Source organism: Pleurodeles waltl, chromosome 8 (assembly GCF_031143425.1).
Source record: "Pleurodeles waltl isolate 20211129_DDA chromosome 8, aPleWal1.hap1.20221129, whole genome shotgun sequence".
In the NCBI taxonomy this organism is placed as follows: domain Eukaryota; kingdom Metazoa; phylum Chordata; class Amphibia; order Caudata; family Salamandridae; genus Pleurodeles; species Pleurodeles waltl.
In genome coordinates, this window is record NC_090447.1 from 488,237,690 (window position 1) to 488,255,469 (window position 17,780).

Sequence of the window (17,780 nt, forward strand, 5' to 3'; positions counted from 1 at the left end):
TGGCTTTGGAGCCGAGACCAGGGTGACAGGCCACCAGAAGTCGTCCCATACTAATCTGTTGAGGCCGAAGATAATGATCTCAGTTTTCTCAGAGTTTAGCTTGAGGCGGCTTTCTTTCATCCAGTTGGCGATGGCGTGAAGTCTGGTGTAGAGGTTGTTCCTAGCAGTTGCGGGGTCCTTCGTGAGAGAGAGGATGAGCTGAGTGTCGTCTGCGTAGGAGACGATGTTAAGGCCATGGGATCGGACGATGTTGGTGAGCGGAGCCATGTAGACATTGAAGAGGGTGGGGCTGAGTGAGGATCCCTGGGGAACTCCACAGATGGTCTTGGTGGCCTTGGAAAAGAACGAGGGATGGCGGACTCTCTGGGTTCTTCCAGAGAGGAAGGAAGTGAGCCAGTCCAGGGCTCTGTGGCGAATTCCAGCATCGGAGAGGCGTGTGCGAAGGGTGTGGTGGCAGATGGAGTTGAAGACTGCGGAGTGGTCAAGGAGGATGAGGTCGATGGTTTCCCCTTTGTCAAGATACCCGATTTTCTATATTCTAAAATTGCCTGTGCTCCCATATAAGCAAATGGCGAAATACATTCCTCTGATTTTTTTCAAAATCTCCTACTTCCCCGTTTGAGAATGTTGGCATGTATGCAAGCACTTTGCCTCATTTGCCAAGTAAGCTACGGGAAAAGTCAGAGTAAAACTGTAAGTGATTTTTACAAGACCGTAAAAGAACTAAAAAAAATAAAAATTTGTTGAGAATGTCAGAAGTTTGAAATGCGCACAAATGTAGGAGTAGTTCAACAGAAGCAAATATATGTTTCACAGAGACTTTTGGAAATCAGGCTAACAATCACTTATTACCTATATTTTCTTCTTCAGGGAACTCTTAACAAGAAAAGGTGTATATCGTCAAACACTGGACAAATATATATATATATATATATATATATATATATATATATATATATATAATATACAGTGTATATATATATATATATATATATTAGGGAATATCGTGCACATAATGTCAATAATAATTTCTTCTTATTTTCAGCAGCGTAACATCGAAAAAGGCATTTCCCTTGACATACAGTAGGGAACTTACTCTATTAAAACGTACTGTTTGCACTACCAATTCAAAAAGCAAGCGTGATGGCCAGTCCGTCCCTTGTCTGTGTCAACACAAACTATCAACTACTCTACATGCCCGAGCAACCCCACAGCATACATAATATGTTGTCCAGGATGACAGGTTCATAGACAGGAACGAAGGACTAGGATGGCACTTCCACCGCACAAAAATTAAACGGCAGTCGCCATCTTGAAACAGGCTCCGTGGTTTGATTTCCAGGGAGACATGCGTAATCAGTGACCATCCGTACTATTTCCCGTTCCGGGTGGGAGAGTGTTGCTGCTGCTGGTAACATCTGTGTCCTCACAGGCTGAAGCATGGCAGTGGCTCACATTGTAGCGCTGGCAGCGCTTACCCGCAGGGGCCGTTGCTGCTGTCTACGCTGGACCTCCGCGCTTCTTTCCGGGTCCATTCCTTGGGCAGAATTTAATCGACGAGGAGCATCTTCCCAAGGAAGTCAGGTACGGACCAGGAACACAATTCCAAGGCAGCAAATGCATCCTGACGGACAACTCACCGCCCAGCCTCCACACAGAGTTCGGAGTAGTTCTGCCAGCCTCCCCACAATAGCAGAGCCACCCAGTGTGTGCCTTCCTGCCTGTATAAGATCTAACCTTTGACCTTGGGAGAGTACACAGGCTCTATACACCTGCTGGAAAGAGTCTGCAGCCACCTAGAAGGCTGAGCCAGCCCGTGCTCCCCAAAGAGAGTAAAGCTACCCTATGCACCCCCCTCTGCTATCTAAAAATCGTAACCAGACAGAAAAAAACACCATGTACTAATTACCAGAGAAAGAGAGCGCGTGGAAAGGTGTCCGTTTTGCTCCTGGAAAACGAGGAACAACGTGTGCCCTCCAGCCACATGTAGTCTGACCTTTTAGTTTAGAATTGTGACTCTATTATTCATGGTCTGTTCTCTCAGACTTCTGTTTTAATGGTGCACTACAGCTTTAAAGATTCGATGCACACTTATTTCCTCAGAAACACGCTAGAAGATACTTATACTATGTTCACAATGGTTTTCACTAGAACACATTTGGAGATACTTGAACTATCTTAGGGTTTGTTGTGGCAGTGGACGTTACACTGATACATTCAACACATGCTATTGGTACAACAACAGATGACTAGTGTTACAGAAAGCACAGGAAAACAAAATTAAATGCACCCGCTGGTGTATGTTGCCTTGATCACTTACTGTAATCTCCATAGCACCGATTTCTTCTGGTCCTCATCTCTTTTCTTATCTATGAGGGGGGCTCACTTCCAGCTTACTTAGCTGCTGTGCAGGGAGATGTATAAGAGGGCCAGCCTTTAACACGAAGGCCTGTTTTTTCCTGTCTCCCTCCTGAGGAAGGCACCTTCATAGAACATCCTTTGTGAAGAGTGTGTTTAAGAAGAATCCAGTGGTTTTGATACTGTGCCCGTTTTACGGGACCCTGCTATGTAGGGTCTGTTTCGTCCGGCCTTCACTGGACATATAGGAATGCTGCTTTGCAGACTTCCCTTTGAATATGCCTTCATTCACCTCTTCTGTGGGCACTGGATTTGTAAGTCCTCCTGTTGTTCCTTCTTATGTGATTTGCTCTGGTTCTAGCTGACGCTTCTCTATTAAGTTCAGTTGGTTTGACCTGCAGAGTTGTCCGTCTGTACACTGTTTCTCTGCAGTTGCTGGAGTGTCTTTGCTGACATCTGCCTTGTGTCGTGCTATGGGTTGCCTGTGGTGTGTCAGTTTGTGGCCTCTTGATCAGTGCTCCTACGTTTGCCTTTTGTGTCCTCGTAAATAAAGACTGCTTATAGTAACAGGGTCGGAGTAACGATGGCCTGATCACTTACATGGTGACCTTCATTACACGGAGTCATACTGTTTCTTGTCTCAGTCCTGCTTTTCAGACTCATTGCCCCCAAATGATGTTGTTGCATTGAGAAACTGTTTGGTGCTTGTTATTTCAGGAATCCCTGTTGGAGTTTGACTTGGTTGGTCTCATCCCTTGAGGGCGGGGGCTCTATGTTAAAAAAAAAAAAAAGTGGGCTAAAATGAGCATGCCTTAGGGTAGGGGTTCACTCACAGATAAGGATTGTGACAAGGGGAAGGAATGAAGTGGTAATACACATGAACCTGTTGTACACTGTCTGTAAAAAGTATGCACACAAGCATATTTACACCCCTGATGTTATAAAGTGCATATGGAAACGTTAAGCTCTAAACGTACCTACTGTATTTACAGCTCATGAAAATGTTTTTCACGTTTTATTAAAGAGTGCATATGATTACTTACGCTCCTAAAGGTATACAGTGCATATTGGAATGTTAAATGTCAACTGCTCACACTGTCCATCTCTGTATAGAAATGTGTATCTAATAATTTTCTCTCCACCTAAACTTGGGAACTACCCAGAGTTCTCTATTCTTTTTTGCCTAATAATTTTCTATACTGATTTTTATTTGCTCTGAGTCCATCTTTGGGGGTGGGGGAGTTGAAGGGGGATAGGGCAGACGGACTATTGGGCCTGAATTATTGTGGTCGAGGTTGTTTGCCACTGGTGTCCTGTAGCCCATCCAACTATGGCTTTACAAACTAGGAGAAGTACACCCTTTCCGCTTTTGACTTGCAGGGGATCGAATGTAAGCAGCCACAGGCTTCTCAGGGAGGTAGACTCAGTGGCAGCTGGGGGATTAAGAGCTCTGCACCTAACTGTCAAAACAACAGTCACAATCATAGATTGTCCAGCCTAGTACTTATCTCGTTGTTAAAAAGAAAGTATTTACAGCAAAGTGAAATACTGCACATCCCATAAGTGATTCAGGGACAGGTTGTAGTTTCCTTGTGAGATCTAACGAAACAAGTTGCCCTCAATGGTTCCACTTCCCCTCTCCTTTCCAGAGAGTTCCCACGCTTTTAGGGCAACTCCAAGCAAAGGCAAGGGTATGGTACAGACTAGGCACATTTGCAGATCATTATTGGTTACTGTGAAATGTTAGCTTGTATATCAACTGTATAGTCTTTCACGTTCAGCAAGTTTGTCTTGGTAAAGGTTAGCATTCTAGCAGCAAACATCCTCTTTGTGCATTAGGCCAGTCTCTCAGTTCATACACTTCCCCAGACTACTGGGGTTGAACAGTGTGTTTGGGTGGCCTGTTGGCGGTTGTGGCCTTGGAGCAGTTGCAAGTGGATGCTCATCTTTAGCAGTTTCGGCCCCTCGGGCTAGTGCAGATGGTTGCTGCTCTTCAGCAGTTGCAGCCTCTAATCTAATACAGTTGCTTCTTGAGTGGCATAGACAGCACCATTTCTTTGAGTTAGGAGGCAGGAGTGCCAGCATCATGACAACAAGTTGATGCTGAACTTCTCATACAGTTTACAGCAGGAATTTTACCTGAAGACCTAGGGAAACACCCCTCAGGATATAATTAAATTTGCTCCCTGTCATCTACTCCTCGGTGTTCTGATTGCCAGGAACACATTGGGCTTTTTCCTATTGGGCAGTCTCTCCTGCAGGGCATGTCACTCTCCTGTTGTCTCTGAGCAGGCAGGCAGGATTCTAGGGTCTTTTTACAGAACTTCTGCTCCTCCTGCAGAAACAGTATACTTCTGGCAAGGTCTGTTCCAGTCTGTAGACATGCTGTCATGCAGACACCAGTCCTAGGCACATAGCAGTTCCTCCAGTACTCTGGGGAGCACCCCCTTCATTGAACAAGGAGTACCTATACTAAAACAAAACAGGTGTAGTTGGTCCTACTTTTACACTCATTTCACAGACGGGGTGTGGAGCCACTGTTTAAGGCCTCAGAAACGATTTAGATAGGTTCTCTTGCATATGCCATTTTCTAGCTGTTTCTCAAACACAGCCTTTGTGCAAGATGATGGCTCTCAAGACAGGTAGTACTAATGCTGGCTTCAAGTAGCAGTCTCCACAGCGTGTGTACAAGGGACTATGAGATTGCTGCACGTAGCTGTCCACAGCATTCCTGAAGCAGCAATCAAGGACGGAAAAAATGAAGGGCCCTGCCTAGAATCTTTCTTACCTTGAACAGCAGTTCCCACAGAAGAACACAAGTCTCACTCCTTTCCCTCACCATCTACCAAATGGAAGTGCTCAGGCAGACCTAAACAGCAGCCCTTTGCCAACAAGGTCCTCATTAAATTTCTAAAGCCGGCCTTGTTTCTATCCTCTCTCACTTCAGCATTTGATTCTCCATTTTCTAGCCACATGAATGTAAGTGAAACACTCCACTGCCTGGTAAATCAGTATCCATCCTACATTTTGTGCCATGCTAAATCATGTGTGTGAGAAATTGGGTTGTTGCTTGATCAGGATTCACACGCCAGTCAGTCAACAGCCACAACCGTTTGCAGGGTGAACCACAAAAAGTCACAAATTTTACATGTGTTTAACCCTGGGTAGCTTGGGACAAAAAGCAGTCAGGCCAAACTTAGAGGCAATTAGTTAAGTATTTATACTGCACACAAACATCAATACAGTGAAAACACAAACAAAATCCAAAACCAATTTGGAAAAATAGAGTACATTTTAAAAGGTTATTTGACACCAAAGCCATCAAAATCCAATTAGTAGAACCATAGTTAAGAATTTATAAAGTTTAAGGTTCAAAATAGCAAGTCCTCAGTCTTGGAGAAAGGCCACCTGAGCACCTTTAGCACCACAACCAAGGGTCCAGGAGTGGATGGAGACCTCTTGGGGGTTCAAGACTCTGGCTGGGTCCAGGTGCAGGTTCAAGATTCAAGATGGAGGGAGCCTGTTAAGTCCCTGTGGCCCTGAACAGGAGACCAGCTGAACTAGCCCTTGCAGTCACTTCTGAAGTCCTGGGTGCAGGTAAAGATGCAGGCTCCTCAGCAGGGCTGGCCTCTAAAGGTTCAAGGCAGGCTCCAGGCAGCAAAACAGTCCTTCCAGGTACAGCAGCAGTCTGGTAGAAAGCGCAGCAGGTCACATCAGCAGGCAATCCCCAGAGAGTCCTTACTCTGATCCAGTAGCGAAATGAGGAGTAGGTCTGAGAGCCCTATTTTTGTTCCCTGGTGCCCTGCTCCTAAAAGTTGGGAGAAGTTTCCAGAAGGATTCTGTGAAGTTCCAGGAGTATCCTGCCTCCCCTGCCCTGGCTCCTAGCTAGCTGCTCTAACATTATAGGATTGTTAAGCCTATTGTATGGTGGCAGAGCCCAGTCTATGCAGCTGCAAGTGGGGATGTATTAAGCTCTGCCCCTCCATCAAGTCAGGTAATAGCCCATTCTGGCTCTGTTAATCCCGCTATTGTGTGTCTGTCTAGGGCTAATTCACAAAGTCTCAACCGTCAGTTACACCCAGTCATGTGACCTGCAGGCACAGAGGGCTAAGGCCAGGAAACTGCCAACATTTTAAAAGTGGCATTTTAAAACTTGTAATGATAAATCTGACTTTACCATTAAAGAGTATTTATCATTACATGCTCGTAGATACAAAGCATGTTATATCTACCACCTCTGCTTTAGGAATTACATCTTATTAAATATAACGAGGAATCTCCAATGTTATTCTATGGGAGGGGTAGGCTTCGCAATAGTGGAAAAACACATTTTGGAGACCTTCAGTACTAGGACATATAAAACTAAAAAGTACACGTCCTACCGTTTAATTACACAGTACCCTGTCCTATGGGCTACCTAGGGCCTACCTTAGGGTTGACTTATATGTAATAAAAGAGGAGTTTAAGGCATTACAAAGGGTTTATATGCCAAGTCGACATGGCAGTGGGACATGCCTAGGACATGTTTTAAAGTACTTCTTAAGTGGGTGCACAATAAGTGCTGCAGGCTCACTGGTAGCATTTATTTTACAACCCATGTGCATATGGTATACCACCCTACAAGGGCAGGCTTAAAAAAATCATAATAATGTACTAGACCTGCAGTGCGAGTAACCTGATCTCAAATTGTGTGATACTAGGCAAATATTTTATTTTATAGAGTCACCTTTTTCTTCATTCTCATATGAGTGCACCCTCAAAAGTCAGCTCAGCATTTCTACTGTACCTCTTTTGTTTGATTAAATAGACAAAACATTTGCTGTATGTTTAATCTGGGGCCTATTTATGTGGCTGTTTGCATCGCTCTTGCACCAAGTGGTACAAGTGACGCAAACCTTAAGACAGATTTTTGAAGCCACGTAAAGTCACTTTTTGTGGTTCTGAATGGCTCCAAAAATGGGAAGGCATTCCATGGATGTTCCTATCCATCTCTCATGGGTTTTGACATATCCCCAGATTTACGAGAACTTGTAAACCTTGTGATGCGCCAAAATCTTACACATTCCCAGGGGAGATGTAACAAGGAGAAATATCACTGTTACTCCTTGTTTCTTCATCTTTCTATGTGTGCTGCATTCTGCAGCACATATAGAAAGAGGAATATGACTCCTAGGATTGTTTTTGTGGCGGAAAGTGTACTTTTCTGCACAAAAATAATCCTGCATTCAATGCAGGCATCCTTGCACCATGGCGCAATAGTGCCTGTGTTGGTGCTTGGCAGCTCATTGTGCACCAGTGCATTGGAAAGGACATGAATGCACCATATTTCCTTAAATTTAGCACATTCCTGCCCTTTCCCTGTCATGCAGTGCTGTACAGCAAGGTGACTTGCTCCACTACACTGCATGACTTACTCATAAATGAGGCACTAAGATTCTAGCCCACATATAGGGTACACATGATTCCTGACTTAACTCATTGTTTAGTAATAGCATTGCCATCAGGGCAGGGGCAGGAGTGTCTCTCAGTTTGTTTAAACACTCACTTTTAATAAATATAGTACCAAGGCATGATGTGGTAGCGTCATTTACAGACCGTACGTTTCCAAGAAATGGCCGAAACCTTCCCACTAACTTGCAGCTTTACTGATAAATCTATATAGTGTATTAACAATAATCTGTGACAATTGAGTTTAAACAAACATATTTATCATTTGCACATCACCATGTTAGATGTTCTAATTTGTTTTAATCCTATTAAAATATTTTTTCATCATTCAGAAGTACAACAAATGGGCTTTCACAAGTACTGAAATATATTTTGAAATGTTTGTACAGTTGACTTATTCCCTATTTAACTTTGTTTTAGAGAACAGCTGACACCATACAGTCTTTAATTTCACACTCTTTGTACAACAGATCAGACAGTTAACTTTACAAAATCCTGGTGGAACTCTGCAGTCAGAGAAGGAAAGGTAATTGTAAGAAGACTAACTGACTTTTGACATCCATCTCTGAACACAGAGCAAATGTGTCCAGATGAAAAGATTTAAAGGTGTCTTTATTGCTCCTCCTCTTTCTGACTGAACAGAATACCTGTTCTATGTCAGCTAGGTCCTAAACATAGCTCAACCTGATAGCATATGGCTCACCATAGTGAGTGGGAGAGCAGATTTCTCGAGGCCTGAAGGGACTTACATATAAATTAAATATGGCAATCAGATGTATGCCAACCAAACTGTTTTAGTTAGAGGGCACACACAATTTAGCACTGACTAACAGTGGTAAAGCGCACAAAGTCCTAAGGCTAAGTAAAGAAACAACAGTGGTTAATGCCTAACATTCGCACATCTGTACAGATAATAATGTCTAATTGGTAGATCCAAAGAGTCCTAGATTGGTGCTAAACCTGATAATAATACCCAACCACCAAGGGTATTAAATGCACTAGATCAGAGAAAGTGCAAAGAACTTCCTAGAAGGTAATTTTCAGAACAAGATACCAGGGCACTCCTGAAAGCAGTCCAAAAAGCAAACATTGCCTGCACGATGACACCAGAGCCCGTTTCCTTCCGACTTCAGGATTACGATTTGATGGGCTTATCATGGCCTCTCATCGATCAGTGTCATAAGATCAGAAACCATCGCTTCCACGGCTACTGCATTTCAACTATCGGGAACATCCATTTTGGAGTTACTTCTAGCCGCCTCAGGACTACCTGTTCACTTAACGAATTACATGGAAATTTCGCGTTTTGTACATATTCGCCTTGAAAAAGTCCCTTGGACGAAACACGTGTTGGCTGTATTCTGGATAATTCATATATTTTGTTGACACAAGGAATTAAAGTCCAAATATTTGTGAAAACGACCTGTTTGAATCGCGGACCCTTTTTTTCACTTTGGACTATACTTTTAGACTGCTTTCAGGAGTGCCCTGGTATCTTGTTCTGAAAAGTCCTAAGGCTAACAAACAAAAATCCAGCAAAAGGTAGGAGGAGGCAGGCAAAAGGTTTAGAGGTGTCCCAGTAGAGAGGGCCATTTCCAACAATGGGACATCAAAATAAATCCGACTGGTGCTAGTACTCAGCCTCTCACCACATGCAATTCTACTACTTCATAGGTTATACACCTTTTTACACGTAAACTCACTCAACATGCATGTAGAATGTCAGCACAAGATCAAAAGTTCACATACAGAGCAAAACTTTGCATGAGAGGGGTCAGTAGACTCCAGTGTCTCTTGACACATAGAAAAAGTTCTGGTCACATTAAAGAGTCTCAAAAACTTGATCGGCTGCCAGTACTAATTTATGTTACTTATCCAGGTCATGGACACTAGCCTTATGCGTGTTGCGATGGCACGCGTTATGCGTCCTTCCAGCCACCGAACAGGTTCTGGGCCTCTCATTACCAGAGGCAAACCTAGGCCGCTGCACACACACACTAGATTACCTTGATACCAGGGACAAACAAAAAGTCTGGATTTCAGTTTTTTATGTAGTCTGACACTCATGGTAGGGGTATATGCCAGGTTGCCTTACACAGGGCATTCCTGTCCCAACCAATGCACTTTTAACCTCAAATCCACATTTTGATGAATGATCATTTATATCGTTCATGTGCCTCTATCCATTGTTTAAAATCTGTTTATTTTATTCTCATATCATGGTTCAATTTTGGATGCGTAAGCACAATAAAGCTACCCACATATTTAGAAACCTGACCTACTACACAATCGCCTACTTAAACATGGCATCTGTCAAAGCAAAAAAATACAGGAACCTTAGTTGCAGACAAGTATCTTAGCCTAGTAAATAAATCTATAATATTGAAATATAGAACACAATTCAAGGGGCATAACGTATTGCCCCGCAGCCCGTGTGTGTGTGTGTGTGTGTGTGGGGAACGGGGCGAGATTTGTCCTTCAGAGGTGGACCCTCGGCACCTTTTGACAGCTTCAAAAGCAACAGCTCATGAAGCCACTTGCATGACATAGCTGAAAGTATGAAAACTTGGAACAATATTGCTTTAGTGTTGCTGATTGCGCAGTCTCTCTGTCTATAACAAACCATATGTTAAGAGGTCAAAAGGGGTCACTGCTCACTTCGGCCCCCTTATGCAGAGCAGCACTTAAGTGAACTTGTAATATAGAAAAGACAGTGCGCATCTCTTCCCCTTCTTTGCTGCCTGTAGCCTACTAAGGAGATGCTGGGGTCCTGCCCGAAGTAAGGGTCGGACCGAACAGCCACCCCCTTCACACACAGTGCACTGTGAGTACCAATTCCTCAATTCAGCTTATGTACCTCATTCCTATGATGAGGTTCAAGGCCTCTGACTTCAGAAGAGAGGAAGACAACAAAGGCCCGCATAAGGTGCGAAAGAGATATAAAAATATCAGATTGTCAGATGGAGGCTGAATGCAGTGTTTGACTGCCCGCAGTGACTTTTGAGGTGTACCTGCCCATAGCGATTACTAATTGGTCTTATTTACAGTGTGGGAACATGGAAAATGAGAAATCAAGCAGACTGGATGGTAGAGGCTGAGAGCGGTTTTAGTCCAGCCTATGTTGAATCTTGAGTACTTGTGTCTCTTAGCAGTCAATGACTGGTTCTGTTTGCGCTATATGGATAGGCAGGGACACAGCTAAATGACTGGAGGAGGTGGGTGACTGTGCCAAGATGGCAGCTGCTGCTTCTGTTATATTTCTGACCTCAAAATCCCTGTGTGCGTACCTTGGAGTCCTTATATTTCACCAAGGATAGCTCCTGTCGAACACTTACAAGCATGTGCTCACGAGTCCACTAGAATATAGAGACTAGTTCAGCTTGTCACATAAAAGTAACAAAATCAATACATGTTTACTTTGAGAAGTCAGGCAAGAATGTTTGTTTGGAAAATAAGCATATTGTGAAAACATGGCGATCCTCTCGCCTCTGGAAAGAGTCATGTCTTTTTTAAAAGTGTACAGATAAATGAGAGTGGGATGTTTTATATGCCAACTTTTTATAGCTCTGTGGTGTCAAGCTATATGGCATTTAAATGTGTGCCTCTCCTCTACTATTGCTTTGATCAGTGTTGTAGATGTTGTGGCAATGTGGTAGTATGCATAATGCACGCCAATGTGAGGTGTCTCAATTGCAAAATGATCACTGTAGCGGAATTGAAGGTGTTTTGCTTTATGAAACACGAACTACAGGGTCAGGTGCAATATGATTTAGTAGAGTTTTATTGATTTAGGGGATTTTATAAGTAAAGTTTATACGTTTTTTTTTTCAATTATGCTCCAGGTTCTCATTTCACTAGTAAACCTCTTGACTCCAGTACCAGTCTCTTCTGGGAAATTCAGTGTACCTCGGGACAGAAAAAAGAAAGAATTCTGGTCTCAGGGGAGTGAATTTTCTATAATGCTTGGATAGGGATATTAGCGAAGAGACTGGGTGGCGTTGTGAGGGGGTTCACACTAGTGACACAAGGCTTGTGCATTCATATGTGCCCAAGACATGCATAAGTGTCTGGGAGGGTGTTTTCCCCTTTCTTTATAGGTTTGAGCCCCTTTCTTTCCCTCTCCGTTATTACTTACTCCCTCCTCCTGTTTTCCCCAATTGGTGAGTTCAGCCCAGTCGTACCATGTGCAGCCACATTCCTCCTGGAACGTGGCTGGGCTGTTGGCATGTAGAATCAGTCTCTCTCTCTCTCTTCTCTCTCTCTCCTCTCCCTCTCCTCTCCTCTCTCTCTCTCCCTGATCAGCTCTTTCTCTCCGCTCCTTCTCCTCACTCTCTCCGCCCCGCTCCTTCTCTCCCCTCTCCGCGCTCTCGCTCCCCGCCCTGCTCATTCTCCCCGCTACGCTCTCTGCTCCTTCTCTCCCCGCTCCCTCTGCCCGCTCCGCTCTCTCTCTCTGCTCCTTCTCTCCCCGCTCCGCTCTCTCTCCCCGCTCCACTTTCTCTCTCTGCTCCTTCTCTCCCCGCTCCCTCTGCCCGCTCCGCTCTCTCTCTCTGCTCCTTCTCTCCCCGCTCCCTCTGCCCGCTCCGCTCTCTCTCTCTGCTCCTTCTCTCCCCGCTCCGCTCTCTCTGCCCGCTCCGTTTTCTCTCTCTGCTCCTTCTCTCTCTGCCCGCTCCGCTTTCTCTCTCTGCTCCTTCTCTCTCTGCCCGCTCCGCTTTCTCTCTCTGCTCCTTCTCTCCCCGCTCCTTCTCTCCCCGCTCCTTCTCTCCCCGCTCCGCTTTCTCTCTCTGCTCCTTCTCTCCCCGCTCCGCTCTCTCTGCCCGCTCCGCTTTCTCTCTCTGCTCCTTCTCTCCCCGCTCCGCTCTCTCTGCCCGCTCCGCTTTCTCTCTCTGCTCCTTCTCTCCCCGCTCCTTCTCTCCCCGCTCCGCTTTCTCTCCCCGCTCCGCTCTCTCTCCGCTCTTTCTCCCCGCTCCGCTTTCTCTCTCTGCTCCTTCTCTCCCCGCTCCTTCTCTCCCCGCTCCGCTTTCTCTCCCCGCTCCGCTTTCTCTCCCCGCTCCGCTCTCTCTCCGCTCTTTCTCCCCGCTCCGCTTTCTCTCCCCGCTCCGCTTTCTCTCTCCGCTCTTTCTCCCCGCTCCGCTCTCTCTCCGCTCCGCCCCTTCTCCTTGCTCCACTCTCTCTCTGCTTCTTCTCTCCTCACTCCGCGCTCTCTCTCTGCTCCGCTCCTTCCCCCCCGCTCTGCGCCTTCTCCTTGCTCCGCACTCTTTTCCCGAGCAGCTCTCTCTCTGCTCTGCTCCGCTCCATGCTCTGCTCTCTCTCCGCTCCTTCTCTCCCACTACGCGCTCTCTCTCTGCTCTGCTCCTTCTCCCCGCTCCGCTCCTTCTCCTTGCTCGGCTCTCCCCGCTCCCTCTCTCCATGCCTCCTTCTCCTTGATCCCCTCCTTCTCCTTGATCCCCTCCTTCTCCTTGCTCCGCTCTCTATCTGCTCCGTGCCTTCTCTCCCCGCTCTGCCCCTTTTCCTGGTTCCGCTCTTTCTCTGCTCCGCGCCTTCTCCGCCCCTTCTCTGTCTCTGGATGGCTAAGCCTACACAGTTTAGTGAAGGATGGAGCTGGGATTTAAAGAGAAGGTCTCCTGAGTACTAAAGGTACTAGACAACACTCAATCTAAACAGACAGTACCAGGGACTTATGGTTATCATTACACCATGTTGACTATTGTTCTAGGAAATAATACAAAGCAGAACTGCACACAAGAAGAAAGGGATCCTGTTTTCTTATAATCTAGGGGTGAAGGTAGTGATGGTGACAATTTAGTTTTAATTTATTTTTGAACAGATTTCATTTGTATCTGCACATTCCTCACAAAATAACCCCTTGAAGACTCTTATCTTAGGGGAAGCATTGATTTAAGTTTTTATGTAGCCAAGGACATACATACTTTGCCCGTAAACTCCCATATTGTAAATTAAATTGCTCTCACCATGTGTCAGTAAAATTCCTGATGATATCTTGGGTGTGGGTTGCAGGAGTTATGTGCTTGAACACAAAGGGTGGCACTGTGATTATGTTTGTGTGTGGGGGCAATAACTATACCTTGCAGCGACCCCCCCCCCAAGGTATTGTTATGCCACTTCACCTAGCCTTTTAGGACTCTCCTACCCGACAGCTTTTAGATGGAGCAGAGCTTCTTTACCATCCTTTTGATTGGGTGACTTGGACCGAATTTCAAATGGTACCTGTCTGAGTACATTAATTTGTACCTATACAATTGAAGGACAACATGACCCCAAGAGGGAGGTAACAAAATGTAATACTCACTTGAGGGTTAAGTGACCCATCAATAGATGTCGCTTATAAGGATACTGGGCCCATTGGCTTAACGATATGAACTGCCACACTCAGAAGTCAATTGTGGAGATGACCGCAATGAAGATGACTCTGGGTGTGATGTTCCGCTAAAGAACAGTGGCAAAGGTGGCCATGATACGAATTGATTGTGAGGAAGTATAATTTTTTTTACTCAGAATCTCTTCATTATAATGTCCAAAAGAAGAAAAGAGTGCAACTGTAGCACCACAAACATTACAGGACGATTGGAGATCAAACATTACAGAGTGGCTAGATCGACTGCGTGAATTAAGATTCACCAAAGCCACAATTGGCCATTGTTAATGTGACATAGTACAAGATCAACCATCATGCAACAAATCATAGTACAAAGGAGAAGAAAGGTAAAACAAAAAAAAAAAGGGGGGGGGGTTAAAAATACCAAGAAATACAAACAGAACATATGATGTGAAGTACAGTTCAAGGCCAGTAATGTACAGCGGGGCTGCTGAGTCAGTGGTGTGGTGTCATGTGGTGTAAGCTTATTTATGGTAAGGAAATGACATTCCAAGTGGAAAGGTGCAGCTCCAGTGGGTTGATAAACTGAAGAGCTGCAGTGATCTAAGTTTTGGCGGTCTAAAGCAAGTGAACTCTGTACAGGTGAGGTTTTGTACCAGTGGGCATCGCACAGATTCAAATTTGGCTTCTGTTCTATTTAGGTTGTGAGACAGTTGTTCCATCCCCATCACATGCCACAAGTGAGAGAACCATTGGAGGGGAAAGGGAGGTTGTCGTCTTCCATGTCAGAGCCACAAGCAGCATTACCGTCAGGAGCATGTAGCCAATAAGCATCCATTCAGCATAGGTCATCGCTGCTAGGGCCAGCAGGCGGACACCAAGGATGACTGTGACATAGGAGACAGGGAGAAGGAACCCCACAGTGGCTTTGATGTGACTCAAAACCTCTTTCGAGTAGGTGTTTATGAGGTTGCAGGGCCACCGTATATGACTGAAATCCCCTTGTTCCAACCCGCATCACCAACAAAGGGAGGACGTACCACGGTAGATGGTGTAGAGGTGGGCCAGCATGTAATACCATTGGAACATAAGCTTGAATGCCGTTTCCCTGAGAAAGTTGGTGCAATATGTTCTGGGTATGTCTCACCACAGTGTTTCCCACTGTTTAGGCGATATGCCCTCTATGGTAGTGGTATGCCATGCAAACTGATAGGAGTGGGTGTGGGGGGGATGTAGAGTGCTGGAGCTTACAAAATGTGTTTGAAATTAGCCCTCGTGACCCATCGTATACCCTCACTAGTTTCTCAACGTGAGGGTATGGCCAGACAACCTCTGGATAAACAGAGGGGTGTGGTGCCCAATGTCACAGCTCACAGTATTCTAGTATTGCTGTTTCCTGGAGGCTGTATTCTTCTTTACACTGCTCAAATGTCTCTATGGAGTCCTACAGTCACCATTGCGCCAGATTCGGAAGGAGTGGTTCGATAGCACTGGAATAAAGTCGGGGTTGCGTGAAATAGAGGTACTGGGAGAAGGGAAGGTAGTAAGTCCTATCTTAAGTTCCAGTTTGGCCCCTAGTGTAAAGCACTATCTTAGCAGGGGTGGCGGTGTATGAGCTACGCGGTCGGGCGTGCTTGGGCAGCAAGGCTAACTCCCACAATAGTGTGCAGGCTACTGCCCTGTCGGTGTGGAACCAGTGTTTCTTGCTTTCTCTCACTACCCACGCAGAGGTATAGTGTAGATGGGCATCCCAGTAGTATGCAAGAAGATTGGGACAAGCCAGCACACAAGCCAGCACATCCTACCCCCGTCTCTGGGTTGCATCATTAGAACATTAGATATCCTGGGCCTTTTCCCATTCCAGATTAAAGCGCAGATATCATGCTGTAAACGGGTGATATCTTCTTGTGGGATTGGGGTGGGCAAGGTCTGGAATAGGTAGAGGGCTCTCGGGAGGATGTTCATCTTTATGACATTGACCCATCCTAACCATGAGATGTGGGGGGGGGTTTCTACCTCCAGAGGTCTTCCAGGAGGGAGCAGTTGACGCAGTGCCAATTTGCGCACTTCCAAAAGGTGAGTGTGAGGATAGGATTAAGGAGCAAATACTTGATCATGTCTGAGGACTATCCGAATGGTGCCAGCTCTTGTAGGGCAGGAAGCTCATATCTGGAGTGGCCAGATTGAGCACGCTTGATTTGGACATGTTGATTTTAAAGGCTGATACTGCTTCGAAAGCATTCAAACATGCGACAATAGGGGATGCCCACTATCTGAACCGTTCAGCAGATGGTAATAGCCAGTGGCTTGGCAGCCAAAGCAGATAAAAGAGCGATAGGGGGCATCCGTGCCGTGGCCCCCCACGGATGGCTATGGGGGCTGTATGTTGCCCATTGACTGTAACCATTGGTGCGACATATTAGGCCATGATATTAACAATCATGTACGGTCCTGTCCCTGTTTTCAGTAAAACTGCTAGAAGGAGGGACAAGTTTACCCTATTACAGGCCTTCTCTGCATCAAGTGAGAGAAGGCATGCCAGAATATGATATCAATGTGATTTCTCAACTAGGTGCACTATGCAACGTATGTTGTCTGTACTTTGTTCTCTTGCAGTCTGCTATGGTTGAAGCCCACTTGGTCTGGGTCTAAAAGGCCAGATGGAGCAGTAAGACGAGCAAAGCATCTGGTCTTTGCTCGTTTGGGTATGGGGGTTATCTCTGCCATGTAGAGCATGAGTCTTGTGACTGATGTGATGGAGTTAAACAGGAGCACCTGATGGTCCTGTAGTTCAGGTAAGAACAGCTGATAAAAGCTGACTGGGAGCCCATCTGGTCCTGGCGTTTTGCAGAGGGGAAGGGCCCAAATTGCACTGCGGAACTCCTTGAGCATGATCAACGCATCCAGGCTCTCTGCATGTTGGGGATGGTGGGGTTCCCATTTGCATGCGGCCAGGTAACTCTCTACCAGAGCTGGCTGGACGTCTTCTCTATTATATAGGGTCTAGTAATATTCATGTAACGCTTGTTGTTTATCTCGTTCCATGATCGTCCATCGCTTGTTTCCAGTCTGTAGCTTTGCGATATGTGCATTGGCTGGTATCTGGCGCAGTCTAGGAGCCAGTAGAGTGCCCACTGTGTTGCCTCCCTCGTAATATTGCTGTTATAGCACCAGGAGGGAGTGTTCAGCTCTATTTATCCTATGAGCCCGTAGTTGGCCACGCAAAATGGCAAGTTGTCTCTTATTACAGCAGGTGGGTGTTACTTTATCCTGTTGTTCCAGGGCCTTAATCTTGGCTGTCAAGTTGGATTCTACCAATCGTGTCTCCCTCCCTCTTGCTGTTGCCAAGGAAGTGATTACCCTTCGGATATCTGCTTTGAACTTATCCCATAGCATGTGGACTAGTATTTCCAGTAGAGTTAAGCATGAAGTATTCGGTGATCCTTTTTATTGATCTCTTCAACATCTACCAGATCCCAGAGGAGTTGTGGGGGTAAGCGCCAGCACAGGGGGCCCTGAGAAGGAGAAATGATTACAAACCATGTTAGCTCGATGTGAGCATGGTCAGAGATAGAGATGTCAGAGATCTCCGCCAGCGAGGTTTCACAAGAGGGAGTGTTTTATTAAGGCTTGGTCACTA

General features: G+C 45.6%; 1 protein-coding gene across 1 annotated transcript in view; it reads left to right on the forward strand.

Moving 5' to 3' along the window:
* The first annotated feature begins 1,364 nt into the window (after positions 1 to 1,364).
* The window catches only part of MRPS9 (mitochondrial ribosomal protein S9), a 385,254-nt gene continuing 368,838 nt past the window's right edge, over positions 1,365 to 17,780 (forward strand). The window contains exon 1 of the mRNA XM_069204443.1: positions 1,365 to 1,584. Within this exon, the coding sequence (XP_069060544.1) occupies positions 1,441 to 1,584 (144 nt within the window). The 5' untranslated portion in view covers positions 1,365 to 1,440. The remainder of the gene's footprint in view (positions 1,585 to 17,780) is intronic.